At 51.8% G+C, this 18,634-nt stretch overlaps 1 protein-coding gene across 5 annotated transcripts in view; it reads right to left on the bottom strand.

Annotated features, from left to right (window-relative positions):
- Positions 1–3,962: 3,962 nt before the first annotated feature.
- Positions 3,963–18,634, bottom strand: part of LOC108941446 (transmembrane protein 260-like) — a 40,074-nt gene continuing 25,402 nt past the window's right edge. For all 5 annotated transcript variants that reach the window (XM_029258583.1, XM_029258587.1, XM_029258584.1 and 2 more), the window contains 13 exons: positions 16,831–17,008; positions 15,110–15,223; positions 14,835–15,014; positions 14,324–14,364; positions 12,958–13,044; positions 11,088–11,196; positions 9,358–9,530; positions 7,252–7,423; positions 7,026–7,165; positions 6,371–6,547; positions 6,227–6,280; positions 6,036–6,120; positions 3,963–4,472 (listed from right to left, as the gene is read on the bottom strand). In XM_029258583.1, the coding sequence (XP_029114416.1) occupies positions 4,215–4,472; positions 6,036–6,120; positions 6,227–6,280; positions 6,371–6,547; positions 7,026–7,165; positions 7,252–7,423; positions 9,358–9,530; positions 11,088–11,196; positions 12,958–13,044; positions 14,324–14,364; positions 14,835–15,014; positions 15,110–15,223; positions 16,831–17,008 (1,768 nt within the window). In that variant the 3' untranslated portion in view covers positions 3,963–4,214. The remainder of the gene's footprint in view (positions 4,473–6,035; positions 6,121–6,226; positions 6,281–6,370; positions 6,548–7,025; positions 7,166–7,251; positions 7,424–9,357; positions 9,531–11,087; positions 11,197–12,957; positions 13,045–14,323; positions 14,365–14,834; positions 15,015–15,109; positions 15,224–16,830; positions 17,009–18,634) is intronic.

The following is an 18,634-nucleotide window of genomic DNA, read 5'->3' as shown; positions in this document are numbered from 1 at the left end:
CTGAGAGCATGTGAGTTGATCATTACTCCCAGGCTTTGAGTGAATGAAGCAGGTGATATGAGTATGTTGTACAGTTTGATGTATAATTTTCAACAGGATGATGGATCAGGTGAGAAGTGAAGAATCTTGGTGTTGGAGAGGTGGAGGTGTAGGTGGTGATCAAACATCCAAGAAGATATGTCTGAGAGGAAGGCACCGATATTTATGGATATTTATGGATATGTAACTGCAGTGGGAAAAGGGAAGGAGAGCTGGGTATCACTGGCATAGCAGTGATATGAGAATCCATGGGAGATGATGACAGAAGCAAGGGAAGAGGTGTAGACGGAGAAGAGTAAGGGACCCAGTACAGAGCCTTGAGGAACACCGGCTGAGAAAAGCTGAGGAAAGGCAGGAAGACAAAGCAGACAACGTGGTAATATCTGATAGGTAGGACTTAAACCATTTCAGTGCAGTTCCTTTGAGGCCAAGCTGTCCAAGAGAGGAGAGTAGGTGGTTGGCAGTGTCAAATGCTGCGGAGAAGTCAAGAAGGATGAGGACCGAGGAGAGGCAATCTGCTCCGGTCGACTGGAGAGCATCTGACACACTGCAAGGAGGGCTTCCTTGGTGGAATGACCAACTTTGAACCCAGACTGATAGATTGGTGTCAAAGAGATAGATCTGGGCAGCAAATCCAGATGACTGACTGTGGACTGCTTGTTCCACAGTTTTTGACAAAGAAGGAAGACTGGCCTGTTATTCTGGACTCAGTTTGGGTCCAGAGAGGGTTCCTTTAACTGCAGTGAGATGTACGTCGCATGCGGTCCCAGCTGGGTATGGACCTCGGAGACACAGGCAGGACCCAGAAGCCAGTTTGCAACGTCCAACATCATCCTTCCGTTTGTTCACATGGATACCTTTCAACAGAAGCTTGAGGAGCACTAAAGGGACACCATAGCATACACTCAGTCCTTGAGTCAGAAACATTAAAGTTACAAACTTCTGAAGACACAAACCTTTTCCATCTATTTATATGCTTTAAATTGTTTATTTTCAGAAATTGCTGCGGAGCAAAGGCCACCTGCGTTTCCACACCCAGACAGAGTAGGGATGTGGGTCCCTGTTAGTCCAACGCCTCCAACAGCATTACGGTCAACAGGATTTTCACTTTTTTTGCATTAAAATTTAATGTACCTTGAAGTTAATAGAAATGTTAAGAAATGAAAGCACAAGGTATAGGGGATATACGAGATATAAGATATATGATACGTGAGAATTTTGAGATTCCGTGAGACTCTTACTGAATCTCCCAAGAGGATAAATTCAGGAACATCCGTGTTTTTTTTTTGCTTTTATTGACTGTATAGGTTAAAAAGCTAAGAAAGTGGCCACAAGTTGAAAAATTTTGCGCATGTTGTCTCAAGTGAATAAGAGATCATAAAATAAAAGTATTCCAAAGGATTGGCATCCCGTCCACAGTGCGCCCCCACCCTTCTGCACTATGTTTCAAGGATGGTTTCTGGAACACAGTGACTCTACTTTGGACAGTTGAAAAAAATGTCATAGATAAATGGTTTCAGCCAACGTTTAGACAGAACCGAACCCACTATCACATCGAGAATGTCCATACTGCACAGGCAGTTTCGGGTTACGAACGTCCGACTTACATACAACCCGTAGTTATGAACCACCCCCTGTAAAGTCTATTATATTAAAAATTCAAGTTACGCACAATGCTTCGAAATAAGAAACGGTGCTACTTTGCGATGCACATCAAAACATTGAGTGTCTACAGCGGTTCGTCGGCCTGTGAGCCCGAGGTAGGACAAATATTTCCATCTTTTCAGTCGGACCACGTCGCTGTTAAGTGTCTCTGTCTCGTGTGTTACTGTATTTGGCTTTAATTTTTTTGTTTTTACCCTCCTAACCACGGCACCAAAGTGTAAATCTGATGAAAGTGATGGTGATGCATCCAAGAAAAGGAAAAGGATCATGATTCAAACTAAAGTGGAAATAATAAAGCGAGTGGAAAAAGGTGAAATGCCAACGAACATTGGAAGCGTCTTTGTTTTTTACACACACACACACACACACACACACACACACACTCTCTATTATAAAGAATGTAGTAACATTTATTATTATAATTATTATTCTCTTTCAGTCTCTCTCCACTATACATACTGTAGTTACATTTATTAATATTGTTGTTATTATTACTGTATTGTTATATTAAAGATGTTTTAGTGTATCCAGAAGTGTTTCTTTAATATTTTTCATGTATAGGAAGGTACACGATATAGTAAGACAAACATCTGACGTTAGATACAAACCATATCGAACTGTTCCGACTTAGTAACAGAACTCATTCGTAACCCAGACACTTACTGCCTGTATCATTACAATGATAATGTGACCGGATCCCTCATTTACATTTATTTACTTAGCAGACATTTTCCACCAAAGCAACTTCCAATGAACTCTCTGTAGTGTTATCAGCCGCGGTGACTTACACTGCTAGATACACTACTTACACTGGGTCACTCATCCATACACCAGTGGAACACACACACTTTCTGTCTCACACACACACACTATCGGAGAACCTCAACAGCATGTCTTTGGAGTGTGGGAGGAAACCAGAGCACCCAGACATGAAAAGAGCATGCAAACTCCACACAGACTGAGCAGGGATCAAATCTGTGTCTTCTCACACCACCCAGGTGCTGCGAGACAGCAGCGCTACTCGCTGTGCCACCATGCCACTCCACTAGAATGTTTCTAGAACATTCAAATGAAAAAGGCCCCGCAGCACAGCGCCCGTCTCCTTTGCCTCCTTTGCTCCATGATCATATACAGTGAGTTGTAGCCACACGCTTCTAACACGCACAACTTCAGCCCAACATCCTTTTCGGTTGCATCTTCCACACTAACTACCGCTTCTCAATGCGCTATTCTAACACAGGAGCCACTCGCTCGCTGCTCGGACGAACGAGCCTCAATATATTTAACACTCGCAAGGATTATTGAGCCGAACGGCCGCCGTCCCATTTCAGACCGGTACTTCTACACCGTGGCGGCTCTGTGTCCCTCTGCCTATTTGCATGTCAGTGCGTCGGCGTGCGAGCGTATGGCCGTGCAGCTGTACATTCTGCGCGCACAGCTGGACGCCTCCTCTCCCCCGTAGCGAAGGCTGCGAGCCCGAACCTCCGTTCGCGCGACCGCGCGTCTCCGGGGGCCGCTCGAGCGCCGCACGTGGGCCCCGCAGGGAGAGCGCAGCCGGGGCCCCCGGGGCGCCTTTAAAAGGGTCTCTGGCGCCGACTTTTCATATTTCCCTTAAATCCACCAGGGATTAGCGACCAGTAGGAAAAAAAAAAAAAAAAGAGAAAAACCTCATCAAATCCATTAGTTTTTAGTGTTTAAAAGGACGACCGCAAGCAGCAACCGCAAGACGGGAACATTTAAAGTCTGTCCCAGATTAACTGGCGGCGTTAATCCTCGCTCCTGTGCCCGGAATGGGTTTTTCTCAATCCCAAGGAAGGGGACAAAATGGGTGCGGGGGATGGGGGGGGGGGTGTCATTTCAACAGTAAAAGGTGAAGTGCTCACACCGCGCTCAACACCACGCGGTGCCTGAATAGGGTCACTGCCCGGTTACCGCCATATGCGGTCAGCAACGTTTCCAGACCACGTGCACTAAAGGCCAATTTAGGGCCCAAGTGCATCGGGAGGCCTGGGAGGCGGCGGCGGCACAGCTGCTGGTAGCGTAGCGGTTGGAGTTACTGCCTTTGGACCCAAAGGGCCCAGGTTTGATCCTCACCTCCAGCGGTAGTACCCTTGCACAAGGTACTTACCCTGAATTGCTCCAGTAAAATGACCCAGCTGTATAAATGAGTAAATAATTTTAACATTATAAGTCACTTTGGAGAAAAGCAGCAGTTAAGCAAATGAACGCAAAGGTGAAAAGGAAACAAAGTTCTTGTGACAGTGGTTTATTTTTCACATAATAAAAGATTTTTTTAAAAAACAGGAACATTTCTACACTTTTCCACAGAAAACAGTTACAGATCATCTCGCAGTACCGCGTTCCAATGCCGGCCTTTCGCCCTTGGCTGTTAACGATGAGCCTTCGGTCATTTCTTGGTGCTTTTTATCTCCTTGCGTATTAAACACAAGCCGCCGTTTTCATAATGCCCTCAAACAAGATGAGATGCCACCTCTCTTGTCGGCTGGGCCTCAAGTAGCGTGTCTGCTGCGTCTGAGTCGCTGCCTCTCTTTGCGCAGGTGTGAAATGACGGAGCGGATGGCCTCCGCCTTGGGGTCCGCGGGCTCCTTCTCCAGGTACAACGAGAAGCTTTCGATAGTCTGCGCGAGCAGGCGGTCGGGGTCGTGCCCCCGGCCCCCGTACCTGAGCAGCCTCTCGCCGGCCAGCGCCAGGTTCTTATCCCAGTTGGACGGGTGATTCTCATGCGCGTCTACTATCTCCTTATAGAGCTGTGAATGACGGCAAAAAGAGATGGATCATTACAAATGGCACTGTTGCGTGCTCTGTAATGGTGAGATCATAGGAATAAACACTAGTAAAAGCAAAAATTAAATTCCTCATCAAAATGTTAAGTGTACAAAATACAGGCATCCCTGAATTAACGATGTTTCATTTAACAGACACTTTTCAAACTCTATGTAGTGTCATCAGCCCACACACCTTATTCACCGCGGTGACATACACTGCTGGATACACTACTTGCAATGGGTCTCTCATCCATACATCAGTGGAAGACTCACTCTCTCTATCATTCACACGCTATGGGTGAACCTGAACAGCATATCTTTGGAGTGTGGGAGGAAACCAGAGCACCCAGAGGAAACCCACACAGACACAGGGAGAACATGAAAGCTCCACACAGATGGAGTGGGGATCAAACCCTCGCTGTGCCACCGTGTTGATTCGTGAGCTGTCTTTATCCAAAATTTGGTATAACAGCACTTGGCTTTTCATATCCGATTTTCACTTTACGAAAACAAAAAATCTTGGTATATATAACGCTTTCCGGACCGGATTAGTTTTGTAAATTGAAGGACGCCTTTACTGGTGATCGATCTCAGTTGTGTCTCTACACAATGCAGAAGACCTCACCAAAAGAAGTCATTTTGTGTCCACAGCAGGTATGTTACTCACTGCCTGCTCCGTTTCACTCAGCAAATCAGACGGACGCCGCGGTCCTTCTGTACCAAATCTAGGTACTGTACGTACTGCACACTTCGACTCGCCCTGATCACAGTGTCAACTTAAGGCGACATCGATTACGATGAGCCCGATCCTCAACTGAAATAGCAGACCGAATACTAACTTTTGCAAATAATCCGTATAAAAATGTAAATATTAATAAAATTATTTGTAACTATCAAATCACGTAAACGGCTTTTATAACAAGAATCTCAAACCGTCGCGAATGAAGCGTTTCCCTTGTTTTTTACGAGGCGGAGTCCGAAGGCGACAAAATTTTTAACACTCCCCTGCGCAATCCATGGTACCAGCGTTAATAACGTTGATGATAAGTGTTACAATTCAATAACTTTTCTCACAAACGTTAAAAATGCATGCCTGCGTCCACGTGATCGAGGCAGTTGGGATGGCCGGTGGCGTAGGCGCTGGCCTTTGGACCTAAAGGTTGCAGGTTCAAGTCTCGCCTCCTGCTGCAGTAGCCTCGAGCAAGGTACTCACCCTAAATTACTCCACTAAAATTACCCAGCCGTATAAACGGGTAAATAATTTTAAGTAACTTAACGTTGCAAGTTGCTTTGGAAGAAAGTGTCGGATAAATGCCAACGTACTTAGCGTTGTCATGGAGAACAAGACCATTTATTCTAGCAAATCTTTAGCCTTTGGTAATATATCCTGTCCAGGAAACATTTGCTTTTCCCGAAGATATAACGGTAAGGGAAGACACCTCATAACAGGAATTCACTGAACAAGATTTCAGGGAACAAATGAACCCCACTAGGCCAGGGGTGGCCGCGCGCCGCTGCAGTGCTGCTGGCTGCGCTCGAACTCACGGTGTAGGAGAGCTCGAAGAGGCGCTCTTTGCCTTCTTCGGGAACTTTCTCAGCCACGTCAAACAAGAAGAAGGCCGTCTTCATCCTGTAAAGTGCAGGGAAGCTTTAAGGCAGGTGCCAGAGACAGAGAGAAGCGCCGCGCTAAAGCAGGCGCGGCACTTCATCGCCGCGCGAGCCCCGTCACCTCCTACCTGGCCTGCCACATCTCCTCGTTGGCCACCTTCTCCCAAGAACCAGCACGGAAGCTGCGGAGAAACGGTGCCGTTAAACGAAGACTACGGGAGCGCGTGGGCTTTCGAAAGCCCCGGGCCCAGGTTGCCGCGGGGACCACACACCTGTCGTGTGGCTCCGTCCAGTTGTAGAGGCTCCTGGTGCGCCGGGCCCACGCTTCGGGCTGCAGGCGGGTCTCTGCGGGCACCAGCTGCTCACAGATGCCCCAAGGCCAACGGGAGAAGCTCCTCATCCAGCCGGGATCCCCCTCGGGCAGGCCGATGCAGGCAAACACGTCCCTGCTGCGGGGACACATCACACGGGCTTCGAGGGGCTGCTTCGAGGGCCTCGCACCTAAAGAGCTCACGTATTAAGCACGAAAATACAACGCCGCACTCGAGCACCTCCCTCAGCCCGGCCCGGCCTGTGTGTCTTTCAATTATCTTACACTTCTGAGGGTAAATGGGCCACCAAGCCTGTTTAAATCACTCAGTTTAAAGTAATCCCTGGGCCACGGAGGTCTTCTCGCGCAGTAATCACATGAACACTTGTGGGCTTTTCTCACCCCTTCGCTCAAAGGCCCCAGTTGCACTCAAGGTTAATCCTGTTGGTCAGTGTTGCCCCCTTTCAGCCGCCACTGTTTGCCAAGCAAACACTGCCGCCTGGTGGTTGCAAGTGTGTGACGCGCGCGCGTTTGACGCTTGCCCTTTGTCAGCGACATTCCCGCTGCGCCCTTTCCGGGCTCCTCGAGCGGCCGTTCGCGTCGCACGTTCCACTCACTCCGAGTTGTGACGCAGGAACCGCTCCAAACCGAACGCGTCCTCCTCGGCCGCGCGCGCCGGGTCCCACCGCCGGCCAGGGAAGCGGACCCCGGGATGGTGCCGGCCGAGCTTCGCCACGTACCAGCCGTAGGTCATCATCTGCCGGAGGGGACGCAAAGCAGGCGGTCACACCCATCTTCCCCGAGCACCTCGGCCGACGGCGCGCGATCCCCCGGAGCCCTGACCTCCTGGTCGACGAGGCGCAAGTCGGGACGCAGCCCCTGGCAGTAGTGCAAGTAGCGCAGCGAGTTCCCAGGTAGGTCACCCCGGGTGAGCAGCAAGGAGTCCTGGGGCATGGAGTCCAGAATGCCACGTGCAAAGCGCTCCACCACGTCGTTCCGGCTCTGGTCGCATTCCCTGCAGCTCACACACGAGAGCACTTGCGTACGCGCACGCGGCATGAAGGAAGCACACGGTACGCCGAATACGCAAGGACGCCGAGGATAAAGCCGTCAAGATGCCGAGCCGAGAAGCTACGCATCCTGGAGGCTCTGCCCACTTCTCTTCAACGCATTTGGACTCTCTTTCGCTGTAGCTCAAAAGTTAGCGACCAGTTCTGAAACAAGTAGTCGCTGCCAAGCCAGCCCGCCCCCGCCCCCAACACAGGTGCAAACACTCCATTTTTACACTGGCACTCTGCTAAAATGTTCACAGTCGGCTCTCTTCTCAGATGGAGTCCAGGACTTATTTTGGGACCGGCAAACCGGGTCCTGTGTGTTCAGATTCTCGCCAGGAAGAGCACGTGTGCAGCGCGTTGTGGGGAGAAGGAAAAAAAAAAATCATGGTAATGCAGCGAAGTAAAAAAGAAAAAAAAGAAAGTGGCCCACTGACTGATGCCCGTGACATACAAGTGTACCTCCTCTGCTGATGCGTGTTGGTCTGTGCGGCAGCCCAGAGTTTCCGAGCGCCGTGTGGCGCGGCGCGATTATTCCTGCTCATCACCCCCACCCCCGTCTTCCCTCTCCCGCTGTCAGGCGAGAGCCCCCGCTGAGATGTTCCTGCGATTTGACTTTCAAATCAGCGTCAGGCAGGCGCCATGTGAACTGACAGCACCGTCCAGGTTGAACACCTGATCAAAGCGCTGCCTCTGATGCCTGGCAAAGTACCTTGTTAGTGCGATCTGTTGACTCTGATCGCGGACGTTTCCCATCACGCATTAATGGCTTCATTATTCCGCGGCCCGGCTCCCATTTAGCCCCCACAAAGGCAGCCGTTCCTCGGGGCCCCTTTCTTCTGCGCGCACCCATTAGACTCGGTAAACGGCGGAGCGCGAGGGAAGCCGGCAGCCTGCGGGAAGACCGCGAGCCGCTGCTCTACATGGTAATGAGGGACCTTCTGGCTCCGTCTCACTGGGTAAGACCAGAGCGGCTCGAGGGGGATGTGGAGAGCGCCGCGGAATAATGGCGAGTAAGACCCTGTCGTGGAATAATGGGGCGCAGTGATGAGGGCTAATGGGCGTAATGCGCAGCAACTAGAAGTGGGGTGCAGTACCACAGTGAACAAGGAGCAATGAGGGGTAAACTGTGGAGTAGAGTAAGTCAGAGCAGTCTTGAGGAACAGCGGACAGGGAGGACAGTAGCGGAGTAATAGACAGAGGAGGACAGAAAGCGATCACAAGTACGTGTGGGCGGCGCGGTGACGTCTCACAGCGCCTGGGTGGTGCGAGAGGATGTGGGTTCGATCCCCGCTCAGTCTGTGTGGAGTTTGCATGTTCTCGCCGTGTCTGCGTGGGTTTCCTCCAGGTGCTCTGGTTTCCTCGCACACTCCAAAGATGTGCTATTCAGTTCCCCCCATAGCGTGTGAGTGACAGAGAGTGTGTGTGTGTGTTCCACTGCTGTATGGATGAGTGATCCATTGTAAGTAGTGTATCTAGCAGTGTAAGTCACCGCGGTGAATAAGGTGTGTGGGCTCGTAACACTACGTAGGGTTCACTGGAAGTCGCTTTGGAGAAAAGCGTCAGATAGATAAATAAATGTAAGAAAATGGGTGGAACCCGATGGGATGCATGCCTGCGTTCCACCTTCCAAACTCGCCTCAACCACCCGGTCGCTAGCCTACCTGACAAACGATTTATCTTTATTTAGCTGACGCTTTGCATCTAAGTAACTTACAGGGTCACATCACTTTTCAATGTTTTAGCCATTTACACACCCGGGTCATTTTTACGGTATCATATTCAGGGTGAGTACCTTGCTCGGGGGTACTGCAGCAGGAGATGGGATTTGAACCTGGTTCCTTCGAGCCCCCTCCGACCGACCCCCCCCCCCACAATTCACCCACCTCGCACTCACCTGTAGTTGGAGCGTGCCAGGTGTGCCAGCAGGCCGGCGGTGAGTGCCCAGGCGCAGGCGGTCCACAGCGTACCGCGGGCCAGCCACCGCTCCAGCGCGGCGCACAGCCCGGCCAGACCCAGGCCGGACAGCACGCAGAGCACGGCGTCGCCCTGCAGCCAGAAGCGCTCCACCTGCAGAGAGAGCATATGGCATAACTCAGCAACATACCTGTCGCCCCAGCCATCTCACCGCAACAGCAGCTTCGGCACCAACGGCCCCGCGGGACCGGAGGCCGCAACGTGCCCTTCTTCGCAAAGGGGCTCTGCAGAATTTCAGAAGCTCATCTGGACCCACAACAACAACAACAACAAAAAAAAAAGAAAACCTTGAATTCACCGTAATTTCTTTTAATTTCACTTCAATTTCCATAGGACGCGGCCTGGACGAGCGCATCTCATCCATCTCGACTGACTTTGCGAAATTAATTATGCCGGAAAGAAGCGAAAAGCAGAAGAAGCTGCAAAGGCCGCAGGTGAAAGAATGCGAACCCGCTACTCGTAACCGTCCCATCGGAGTCCCTCGTGTCAAATTCACATTTATATTCATTTAGCGGACACTTCCAAGGAGCTCACGATTCCACCTTCCTTACAGATTCACCCCTTCGTTCAGGGTGAATGATTTTTAATTTTTTTTTTTTTTTTTTTTTAAATCAAGGATCGCATCCAGGCCCTGGTTTGCAACAGTCGACACCAAGGGCCGTCGCCATCATTTACAAGGGCATGAAGAGCCGCAATTCACATGATTTTATGGGTCTCTACAAATCATCAACGACTAAATACCTTTAACAAGAAGCCTAATTAAGCTTAATAATTAATCTAATTCACTAATTAACGGATTTGGGTAGAACCAAAAGACTCTCTCCAGGACCTGAGCCTCCAATAGGGTTTGCCCAAAATCATTACAGCAGAATACGACCCTACAATAGTGCTTTCAATTTGAAGAATTAGTGCTCAGTAATTACCGATTACAACAGCATTTACTGTTAGTCTGTTATTTATACCAGGATGCGAATTTTGCAAAAAACTTATTTGAGCTAAAGGCCAAAAAAAAAATCCTAGCAATTTGTGTGAGAGACTCCAATGTAAAAGTAACTTTATTGCATCTATGTACATTTTTCTGCAGAACTTTTCCGCAGCGTCTGTGAGACAACGGCACTTGGGAGCAAGGTGGAGTCGCGTCCCTCAGCCAAAACCCCTGGGGTCCGGCGTGTTACTCAAGTGTTTTTCGAATTTTAGAAAGGAAACGCAGTGCATGAAGCCCATCTGGAAGAACACCTGCATTTGGATCTGGGACAATGGGATATAAAAACTACTATAGTTTGTTTGTATGGTAAAAAAGTAGTGGGATAAATACTCTGTAATGCAATACAATGTAAATACTCTTGTGATAATTATTTCTAAGGAAAATACGTTTACTAAAACTTCAGACATACACAGATTCAAAGTAACCCTAAACAGCTGTACGTATTCACGCAATAAATGTGCAGCACATCTGGTTTCTTGAGGATCTCGGAGAAGAAGGGATGCCATCGTTGCCATCGTTACCACCGTCAGGTCGTGTTTTCACAGGTTTGCCACGAAACGCCCGGCTTTCGGAACTTTTCAGATTCCGGAGCTGCGGACGTGCAGTAACCCCCCCGAAAAAAACGGCGCACTGGTTGGTTGGACTCGGGAGAGTTCGCCACGCACCACTCCGAGCAGCAGCGGCCTGCTGATGTCCAGGTTGGCCCTCCAGGCAAAGAAAAGGGAGTAGAGCAGCACCATGGCAGCCAGCAGCCAGGGCAGCACATACTGCCTCCTGCAGGGACAAACAGGTCATGGCACCACGTAGCAAACACTCTGCCTCATTTCGTTTACACAGCCACGCATCTCTACCTGAGCACATACGCAAATGAAGAAGCACAAGAAATCTGCAAGTTGCATCCTTGATTCCGCATCGAGCGCCATCATCGGCGACCGAACCCCCTATAGGTCCCATTTAGGCTGAACGCACACCGCGCACAGTAACTGGCAGTAAAACACGCCTCCGGGTATGATCATCCACGTGACCATTTCGCTTCCGTCGGATATTGAGAAGGACAAGTTTAACCCGGTACGACCGGTTGGGTCCTTGACTTCATCAGGAAAGCGCCGGTCACCTCTGCACTCGTACCCCTGCACGCGAAGACGCTTCGAGCTCAAGCAGAAGCAGCAGTCCACTCATCCCCTTTGTCTTGGAGTCATCATAATCAATGTCGTGATCAGTTGACACTGTGATCAGGATGACGAGAAGAGTGGAGAACGTACAGTACGCGGATTTGTTGCAGAAGGACCACGGCGCCCATCTGATTTGCTGAGTGAAAAAGCAGTAACATAACTGCTGTGGAGATAAAATGATTCCATTACACAGGGGAAGGGCCTGACTAAATAAATAAATGTGTAACACAAACTGCCATTCAGAGGTTCACATTAATGGCCCGTTGGGTGACGTCACACAGTCATTTTATTTCGATGGCAGTCATCATTTCGCGTCAAATATCTGAACATTTTCCCTTTATTTATCACCCATCCGTCCCGACAGGTGTCAGAAGGAGGGAACCTGTCCCGTTGTGAAAGTGTAAGGAAATCACCGCGGTAAGCTCACGCTGCGGGCGCCGCCGCGTGCCTTGCTCTCGATCGCTCCGTGCGCGGCAGCAGGGGCCGAGGCCGTGACGTCACGCGCGGGGGGCCCTAATGGGCGCGCGCGTGTGTGACGGGTGCCCCCCACCCCGCGGCGGTGAGCCCCGAGCCCCTGGGGAGGAGCTGCTGTGCATGGCGGCTCAACGCCTGTTATCTCGCTGAATGGGGGCTTCTTTGAAGCGGCTGCTATCGGCGCATATTAAAGCGTCCGCGAACAGTTCCTTCGTGAGCTCGGCGCTGGGTGGGGATGGGGCCCGCCGATGCCCCCCGGGAGTGCCTGCGTCCCGTACCCCTCCCGCGCCCCTGGCACCGTACAGCTTTATCGGCACTGCTTCAGAGGTGATGCTGCGTGCGGCTCACCCTTGAATTACCCCCCGACCCCCTCCCCACTTCAATCCGCCCCCCGCTGTCGCACCCGTGCCCTTCGCCTCAACCCGGACCTCTCAAGCACACGCGCCCTCTCGCCCACCTACCCTCACACTCATCCCCCCTCGAAACACTTCCAGTCCCGACCCCGCAGCCGCCCCCCGCGCCACTCCTTCGCCACCGTCGCGAACAGACGTTCCAGTCCGAAAACACCCCTTTAATCACAATTCACCCCTTTAAACAGCCGCGCTCATTTTTACCGGGGCAATTTAGGGTAAGTCCCTTGCTCAGGGGTGCTACAGCAGGATTTTGGATCTGAACCTGGGGCCTTCGAGTCCAAAGGGAGCAGATCTTAGCACCACGCTACCTGCTGCCCCAGTATCGGGAATGTAAGGGTGATCCTTACATTCAATCCTGGAACACCGGCATGTCAGGGTGCAAGGCTCCATGGAAGGAGTCTCTCCACAGGGTATGCAGGCGGTTACTGTACCCTCCACTAATGGCTGGTGTGTAACTCCATCCAGCGTATCCTCACCTGTCCCACAGGGAGAGGAGCAGGCTGATCCCCGCCAGAATCAACACAGGGACAGTGAGGTGAGCCACGCAGTGGTCCAGCTGGGCCCTGGAACACAAACGCACAGGAGGCCACGTGAGCTGAGCGCGTCACCCCAAACATCCCCTCCGCCCCCCCATCAGGCTCCGTGTCCCCCCTGTCCGTCAGCCAGCGCGGCCACTTCCTGTTTACGTGTGCGTGTGTGTGTGTGTGTGTGTGTCAACTCCAGCGTGGCGGTTTACACTGCGCAGACGGCACGCTTGTCACTGCCTGTCATGTTCCACTGTCTCCCTTGAAGTTAAACTTGTGCCTGTCTTTCAGCACCGCAAGGCGTGGGGGGGGGGGGGGGGGGGGGGGCGTTTGTCCATCAGCCGCAGAAACGCTGGCACAAGGATGGATAATGTGGTGGGGGTGGGGTAGGGTGGGGTGGAAGGGGGGTGCGCAATCTCTCCAGCGGTATTGCAGACTCTGTCATCACTGCCGGTCACGCTTTAACAGCAGAGCTGTGTGATCATCTCAAAGTGCTGGGAAAACACAACATGGCGATTTGGCCCAGCGAAACGGGCCCGGCTCGGCTTCGACATCGGGACCGAGTCGGGGGAAGAACAAAAGGCAGAAAAGACGCGGCGACGGCACACGGGCTTCGTGGCGCACCAGGGATCTCGAGGAGCTGGACGTCAGCCGCAGAGCCGTGACTAAACCGTCCGCAGCGCGACGGCAAACAAGCGGCGCAACGCGGGACACGCGGGCAAAACATCACGGCGACGCACAAACGGGAATCGCACAATAACAAGGTCTTCGGTCGTAGAATTAAACAAAGCTTCGGGGTGATCTAACTGTCCGGCATCGTTCGGATGTCTCCGGACGGTTCGCCGATTCCGACACCCTGCGGCAGTGTGGAAATCACTTATGACCCGCGTGTGTGTGTTACACTGGGGATACCGTATGCTCTGTTCATCAGAAATGTGGGCCAAGACAGTCAAAGTGACCTTCAGATCATCAGTATATACCGCACATCACCCTGTTTTCGGAAGTTTTGGGGCGACCGGTGCCTCGGGTGCTGTCATCGGCATTCCTGACCTCAGGGACGTTCGAACCACGAACGAGCATCTGAGGGCACGAGAGCAGCAGGCCAGACTCAATCTTGACACCTGCTTTCTGATGCTTTATCACCGAGAGGTCCGCGCGATCGCTTGCTGGCCACTTCAATGAATTCTCCATCTTCTGCTTGGAACGTTCCTGCTCGAGGCGTCACTTCGTCTTCCGCCCTGGCGCTCCGAGGCACGATCCGCAACCAAACAAACGGGGCGAGAGGCAACGTGACCTAACGGTCGGGCGGCGAACTCACCGGAGCATCCTGGCTGACCCCACCGAGCCATCCGCCTTCGCCTGACGTGATGCAGTCCGAGAGACCGGGAGAGGGAGAAGGAGACGGGTGTGTTAGGCTCTACTCCCCGTGGTCACGTGAACGACTGAGCCGCACGTTAACGTCGCACAAGCGGAATCTCTAATTACGGGGGACAGGCGTCCCGGGCCACAGGAACAGTTATCTGCGCGTCCGCTGGAGAACAGCGGAGTCCAATGGACAGAGTTCAATGCTTTACCCGAGCCGTGTTCCCACGAAGCCAAGCCGAACGCATCAGAGCGGCCAAGATTCGACCTCACCGTGTGGCCGCCGGAGGCCAAGGCTGCTCCCGTTTGCGCTCCAGCACGCGCTCAACACTCGGTGCCAATTTTTATTTCTAATTATACATTTTCCAATACAGCATTGCCGTGGGAGCAGATGAGCTAGAGAACAAAAAGAGTGTGACTTGTGTGTGTGTGTGTGTGTGTGTGTGAGAGAAGGAGAGAGATCGTACCAGGCTGAAGGTGCCATACTCCATCCTGAGCAGGTGTGTGAGCAGTCCGCGAACGGTGGTCTGGTCGCCCCAGCTCCAGCGAGCCGCGTTCGCCGCCGAGGAGATCGGGAGGTAGAGGTACGGCAGGAAGCCGAACAGGAAGTGAAGGGCCAGCAGCGCCGCGCCGCGCAACGACAGCTCCTGGCCAGCAGGGTGCAGCGTACAGATGATCGCGCGGCGACCCGGCGAAGAGGTCTCGAAGGGTTTGCGTAGCCGCACCGTGAGGGCATACTCACCTGGTAGGTGTGCAGTCGCAGCAGCACCCACGGGATCACAGGCACCACGTAGAGCACCAAGGTGTGCTGGTTACACAGGCCCAAGCCGCAGCACAGCGCCCCCCAGCGGGAAAACTGACGGAGGGACACGTGGCGGCACAACTGATCAATGACACACTCGCTGATGGTTTTCTAATAAATTAAAGCAAATTCCTACAGAAACAGGCATCGTTTGGACCTATTATCTAGCAGTGTTTACTGTTTACTGTGTATTTACTGTACTGGGTATCAGTGCTGTCCCGTGCATCACTTTCGCCGGGCCACTGAGCTACTAAAGTGAAGATGTGCCGGATGCTGCACTTTCTGAGCGACAGAATATTCAGCTTGAGGCTCCATGACAGCCACAACATACACGTACAATTAAACACTCACTCACTCACACGCGCAGATTCGGAACGTGATTTGTACCTGCGCAGCTCTTGAGTGACACGTATCGGCAAAACCGCAGTACCAGACAAGCGAGCTGCGCTTCGATAATCCCGTGTCTGTGTCTAAAGCTCTTCATCAGTCGTCGTACCTTTGTTTACTCTGCGCTGCACAGGGCTTTGGAGAAGAGCGTCTGCCAATCGACTAAATAAATGCAAATTTTACCATGCAGAAACAATTCATTGCGAAACCTTCCGGTTCAAAGTCCGCCTATTTTTTGTGTATTTTTTGCCTCCTTGCAAAAAAAAAAAAAAGAAAAAGATTGCAATCATTTGTGTACTTTTCAAACTTCTGACAGCATATGTTCATCCATCTGTCATCAACAGCTCATTATCCCGAGCGGGGTCACGGCGAGCCGAAGCCTAACCCGGAACCCAACCGGAACCCACCCAGGACAGGACGCCAGTCCATCACAAGGCACCCCAAACAGGGCTCGAACCCTAGACCCACCACACAGGGGGCACTGGCCGAACCCACTCCGCCACCACGCCCCCCGAGAGCATATCTTTATAAATCTATTTTTTAAAAAAATGATGCACTTATGTACTAAATATTTGCATTTCCAAACAAAATATATTTTACTTCTTTGCTCAGCCTGATCTGGAGATTCATCAGTTTCAAGTTGCAGCAATTTTTCGTCGTATTCAAGTGTCAGCGAACGCAAATCGGTGTTTACACTGCAGCAGCAGCAACCAGTGCTCTTAATTCCCACATCCATCTCCACGTGAACATGATCCAGCGGCTGGCCCCTGGATAAAATATTTTAATCTGAGAAAATAGTGAGCGTACAATAGTTTTGTGTTTTCCTATCGAATCGGAACTCGCGCACTCGTGGGTGTGCTGTAAACTTCTCGCCACCTAGGGTTGGACAGAGCAAAATCTCCCTCGATTAGTCACAGCAGAGCGCCGAGGCGCAACACACTTTAAGCACCCTTTCTGAATAATTCCAACTAAAATTACTCTCGGGATTAAACTCTCTCGCTAGCTAATATTAATCTTTGCCGCCTTTCTTCACCTGCAATGATGTCATGGACCATTTTAGAATTTCCATACAACACGTATCGAGGCAACTCGGAGCAATGTGGAGTTGACATGTTTTATTAAAAACGGTGGCAATTTCAGAAACGACCCCCAAGTCCCCGTTCTGTAAGTTGTTCAAGCGGTGCCTGCGGGTCTCTAAGCTTTTTGAAAAAAAAGGTCAGCCTCCCGCCGTCCGGAGCCGCACTTTTTACCGTGCTGTTAGACGCAGCGGTTACCTTCCTTCTCTCGCCGGCACCGTCGGCGCGGTGGAAGCTCGCGGCTAAAGCGAGGATCGAGCCCACAAAGAGGTTGTTGAGGGAGAAGACCTCTGCCACCACGGACCAGCGCCAGGTCAGCAGGGAGAGGGCGAACACCCCCCCGGCTAGCACGGCTCCCGGGCCCGGCCCAGCCAGTCTGCGGAAGAGAGAGATCGCCCCGGTAAGCGCGGTGTGAGAACCCCGGGCGCCGGGGATGCGTAAATACATACACACACACGGGTGAACGCTTACAGGAGCCACATAAAGGTAGAATGAAAACCATTTTTGCTTCTTCGTTAGCCCGCATCTTTATACGAAGGAAATACAAAGGATGGGTTTTACCCATCGAAAACAGCACGGGATTCTTGCTGGAGCCATTTAGGGTGAACGCCTCGATCAAGGGTGCCGCGGCAGGAACGGGATTCGAACCTGCAGCCTCGAGGCCCCTCGAAGCATCAGGCCAAAGCGGTGCGCCGGCCGGAGCCGCGCGAAAGTGCCGAAGGGATGCCCCGTGACGTTAGCGCAAAACCGCAAATGTACATTACTGTAAATGCAGAATTAAAGTAAAGCCGTAACGCCGCCTGCTGAAAACGTGAAAAGCACTTGCAGCCCATGTATTGTGATGAGAGCGTCGAAAAATTAGCCACATTCCTACAGTGCGGGACTGCTGGCCGGAGACGCTCTGCGATTAGCGCCCCCCTCCCCGGGGCCGCCACCCGCTCCAGCACAGCCTGCCAGCAATCGCCGCCGCGGGAGATATCGTTAGCAATTTAAATATTTCCACAAAAGTGCCCCCCCCCCCAGCCCCGCCACCCAGCCCCTTCCTCTCCCTCCATCTCTTTAGCAGTAATTGAGGCAAACTTGGGATAATCTGTTATACGCTAAGACCCACCACTTATTAAAGAGAGACAGAAAGAGAGACAGAGAGAGAGAGAGAGACGGCAAATGAGAGGAAGGAGAGTGGAAGAAAAGGGAAAAAAGGGTGCAGAGAGCGAGGTGGTGGTGGCGGCGGCGATGGGGGGGGTGGAGTGTGAGGATGGAGGATGAAATGAAGGGAAAAAAAAAAAAGTTGGGGGGGAAAAAAAAAATCGAGTCCCCAGCATGCTGGCTCTGAAATTTGAGCAGGCTTGACAATTAGGGGAGTCAGGCGGTATGGCCCTCTCCTCCATTGTGTGGAGTGGCTTAGAGTCCTCATCAGCCTATCAGCTAACTGACAGGCAGAGAGCTGCTCTATTCAGAGCGGCAGATACAAGCTGCAGGCCAAACGGCTGCCAGGTCCCTTATGACCCCACAATCCCTTGCCGGTGACAGCTTCAAGCTCCATAGCAAATTAGGCGCTCTCACATTACAATCGCAGAAGACAGATTCCATTAACGGTATCTGAAATTGAGTAGAGAGCAGGCCCGTTATCAGACCTGACTCATAAGCACCGCCATTAATCACAGGCATGATACCATTTATACATTTCCAGCTCTCTGCCTGCCGCTGTGATAGTCAGCCACAAAAGGCCTGATGAGACTTAGGGAAGGGAACAATGGAGCTTTCTGAGGAAAGCGCAGTAAATCAGGAAAAAAGGGGAGCGGGAGAGGAAGGGGAGGAAGGGGAAAAAAAAAAAAACCGTACTCTCGCTGACTACTTCTCCTTTTTTTTTTCCCTCCATTTTCGCTCCTTCCTCCCTTCTTCTGCGCTTCTGCCTCCTGTGCAGGGAAGGGGGAGGAGCGGTGCTGGGTGGGAAGGAGAGGGCTGTCTGCTCCTGCACAGAGATAGCGCCCTCGCTCCCCGT

The sequence above is a fragment of the Scleropages formosus genome, chromosome 15 (genome assembly GCF_900964775.1).
Source record: "Scleropages formosus chromosome 15, fSclFor1.1, whole genome shotgun sequence".
Lineage (NCBI taxonomy): Eukaryota > Metazoa > Chordata > Actinopteri > Osteoglossiformes > Osteoglossidae > Scleropages > Scleropages formosus.
The sequence above is the reverse complement of the archived record's forward strand: the minus strand, read 5'-3'. Positions and strand labels throughout refer to the sequence as shown.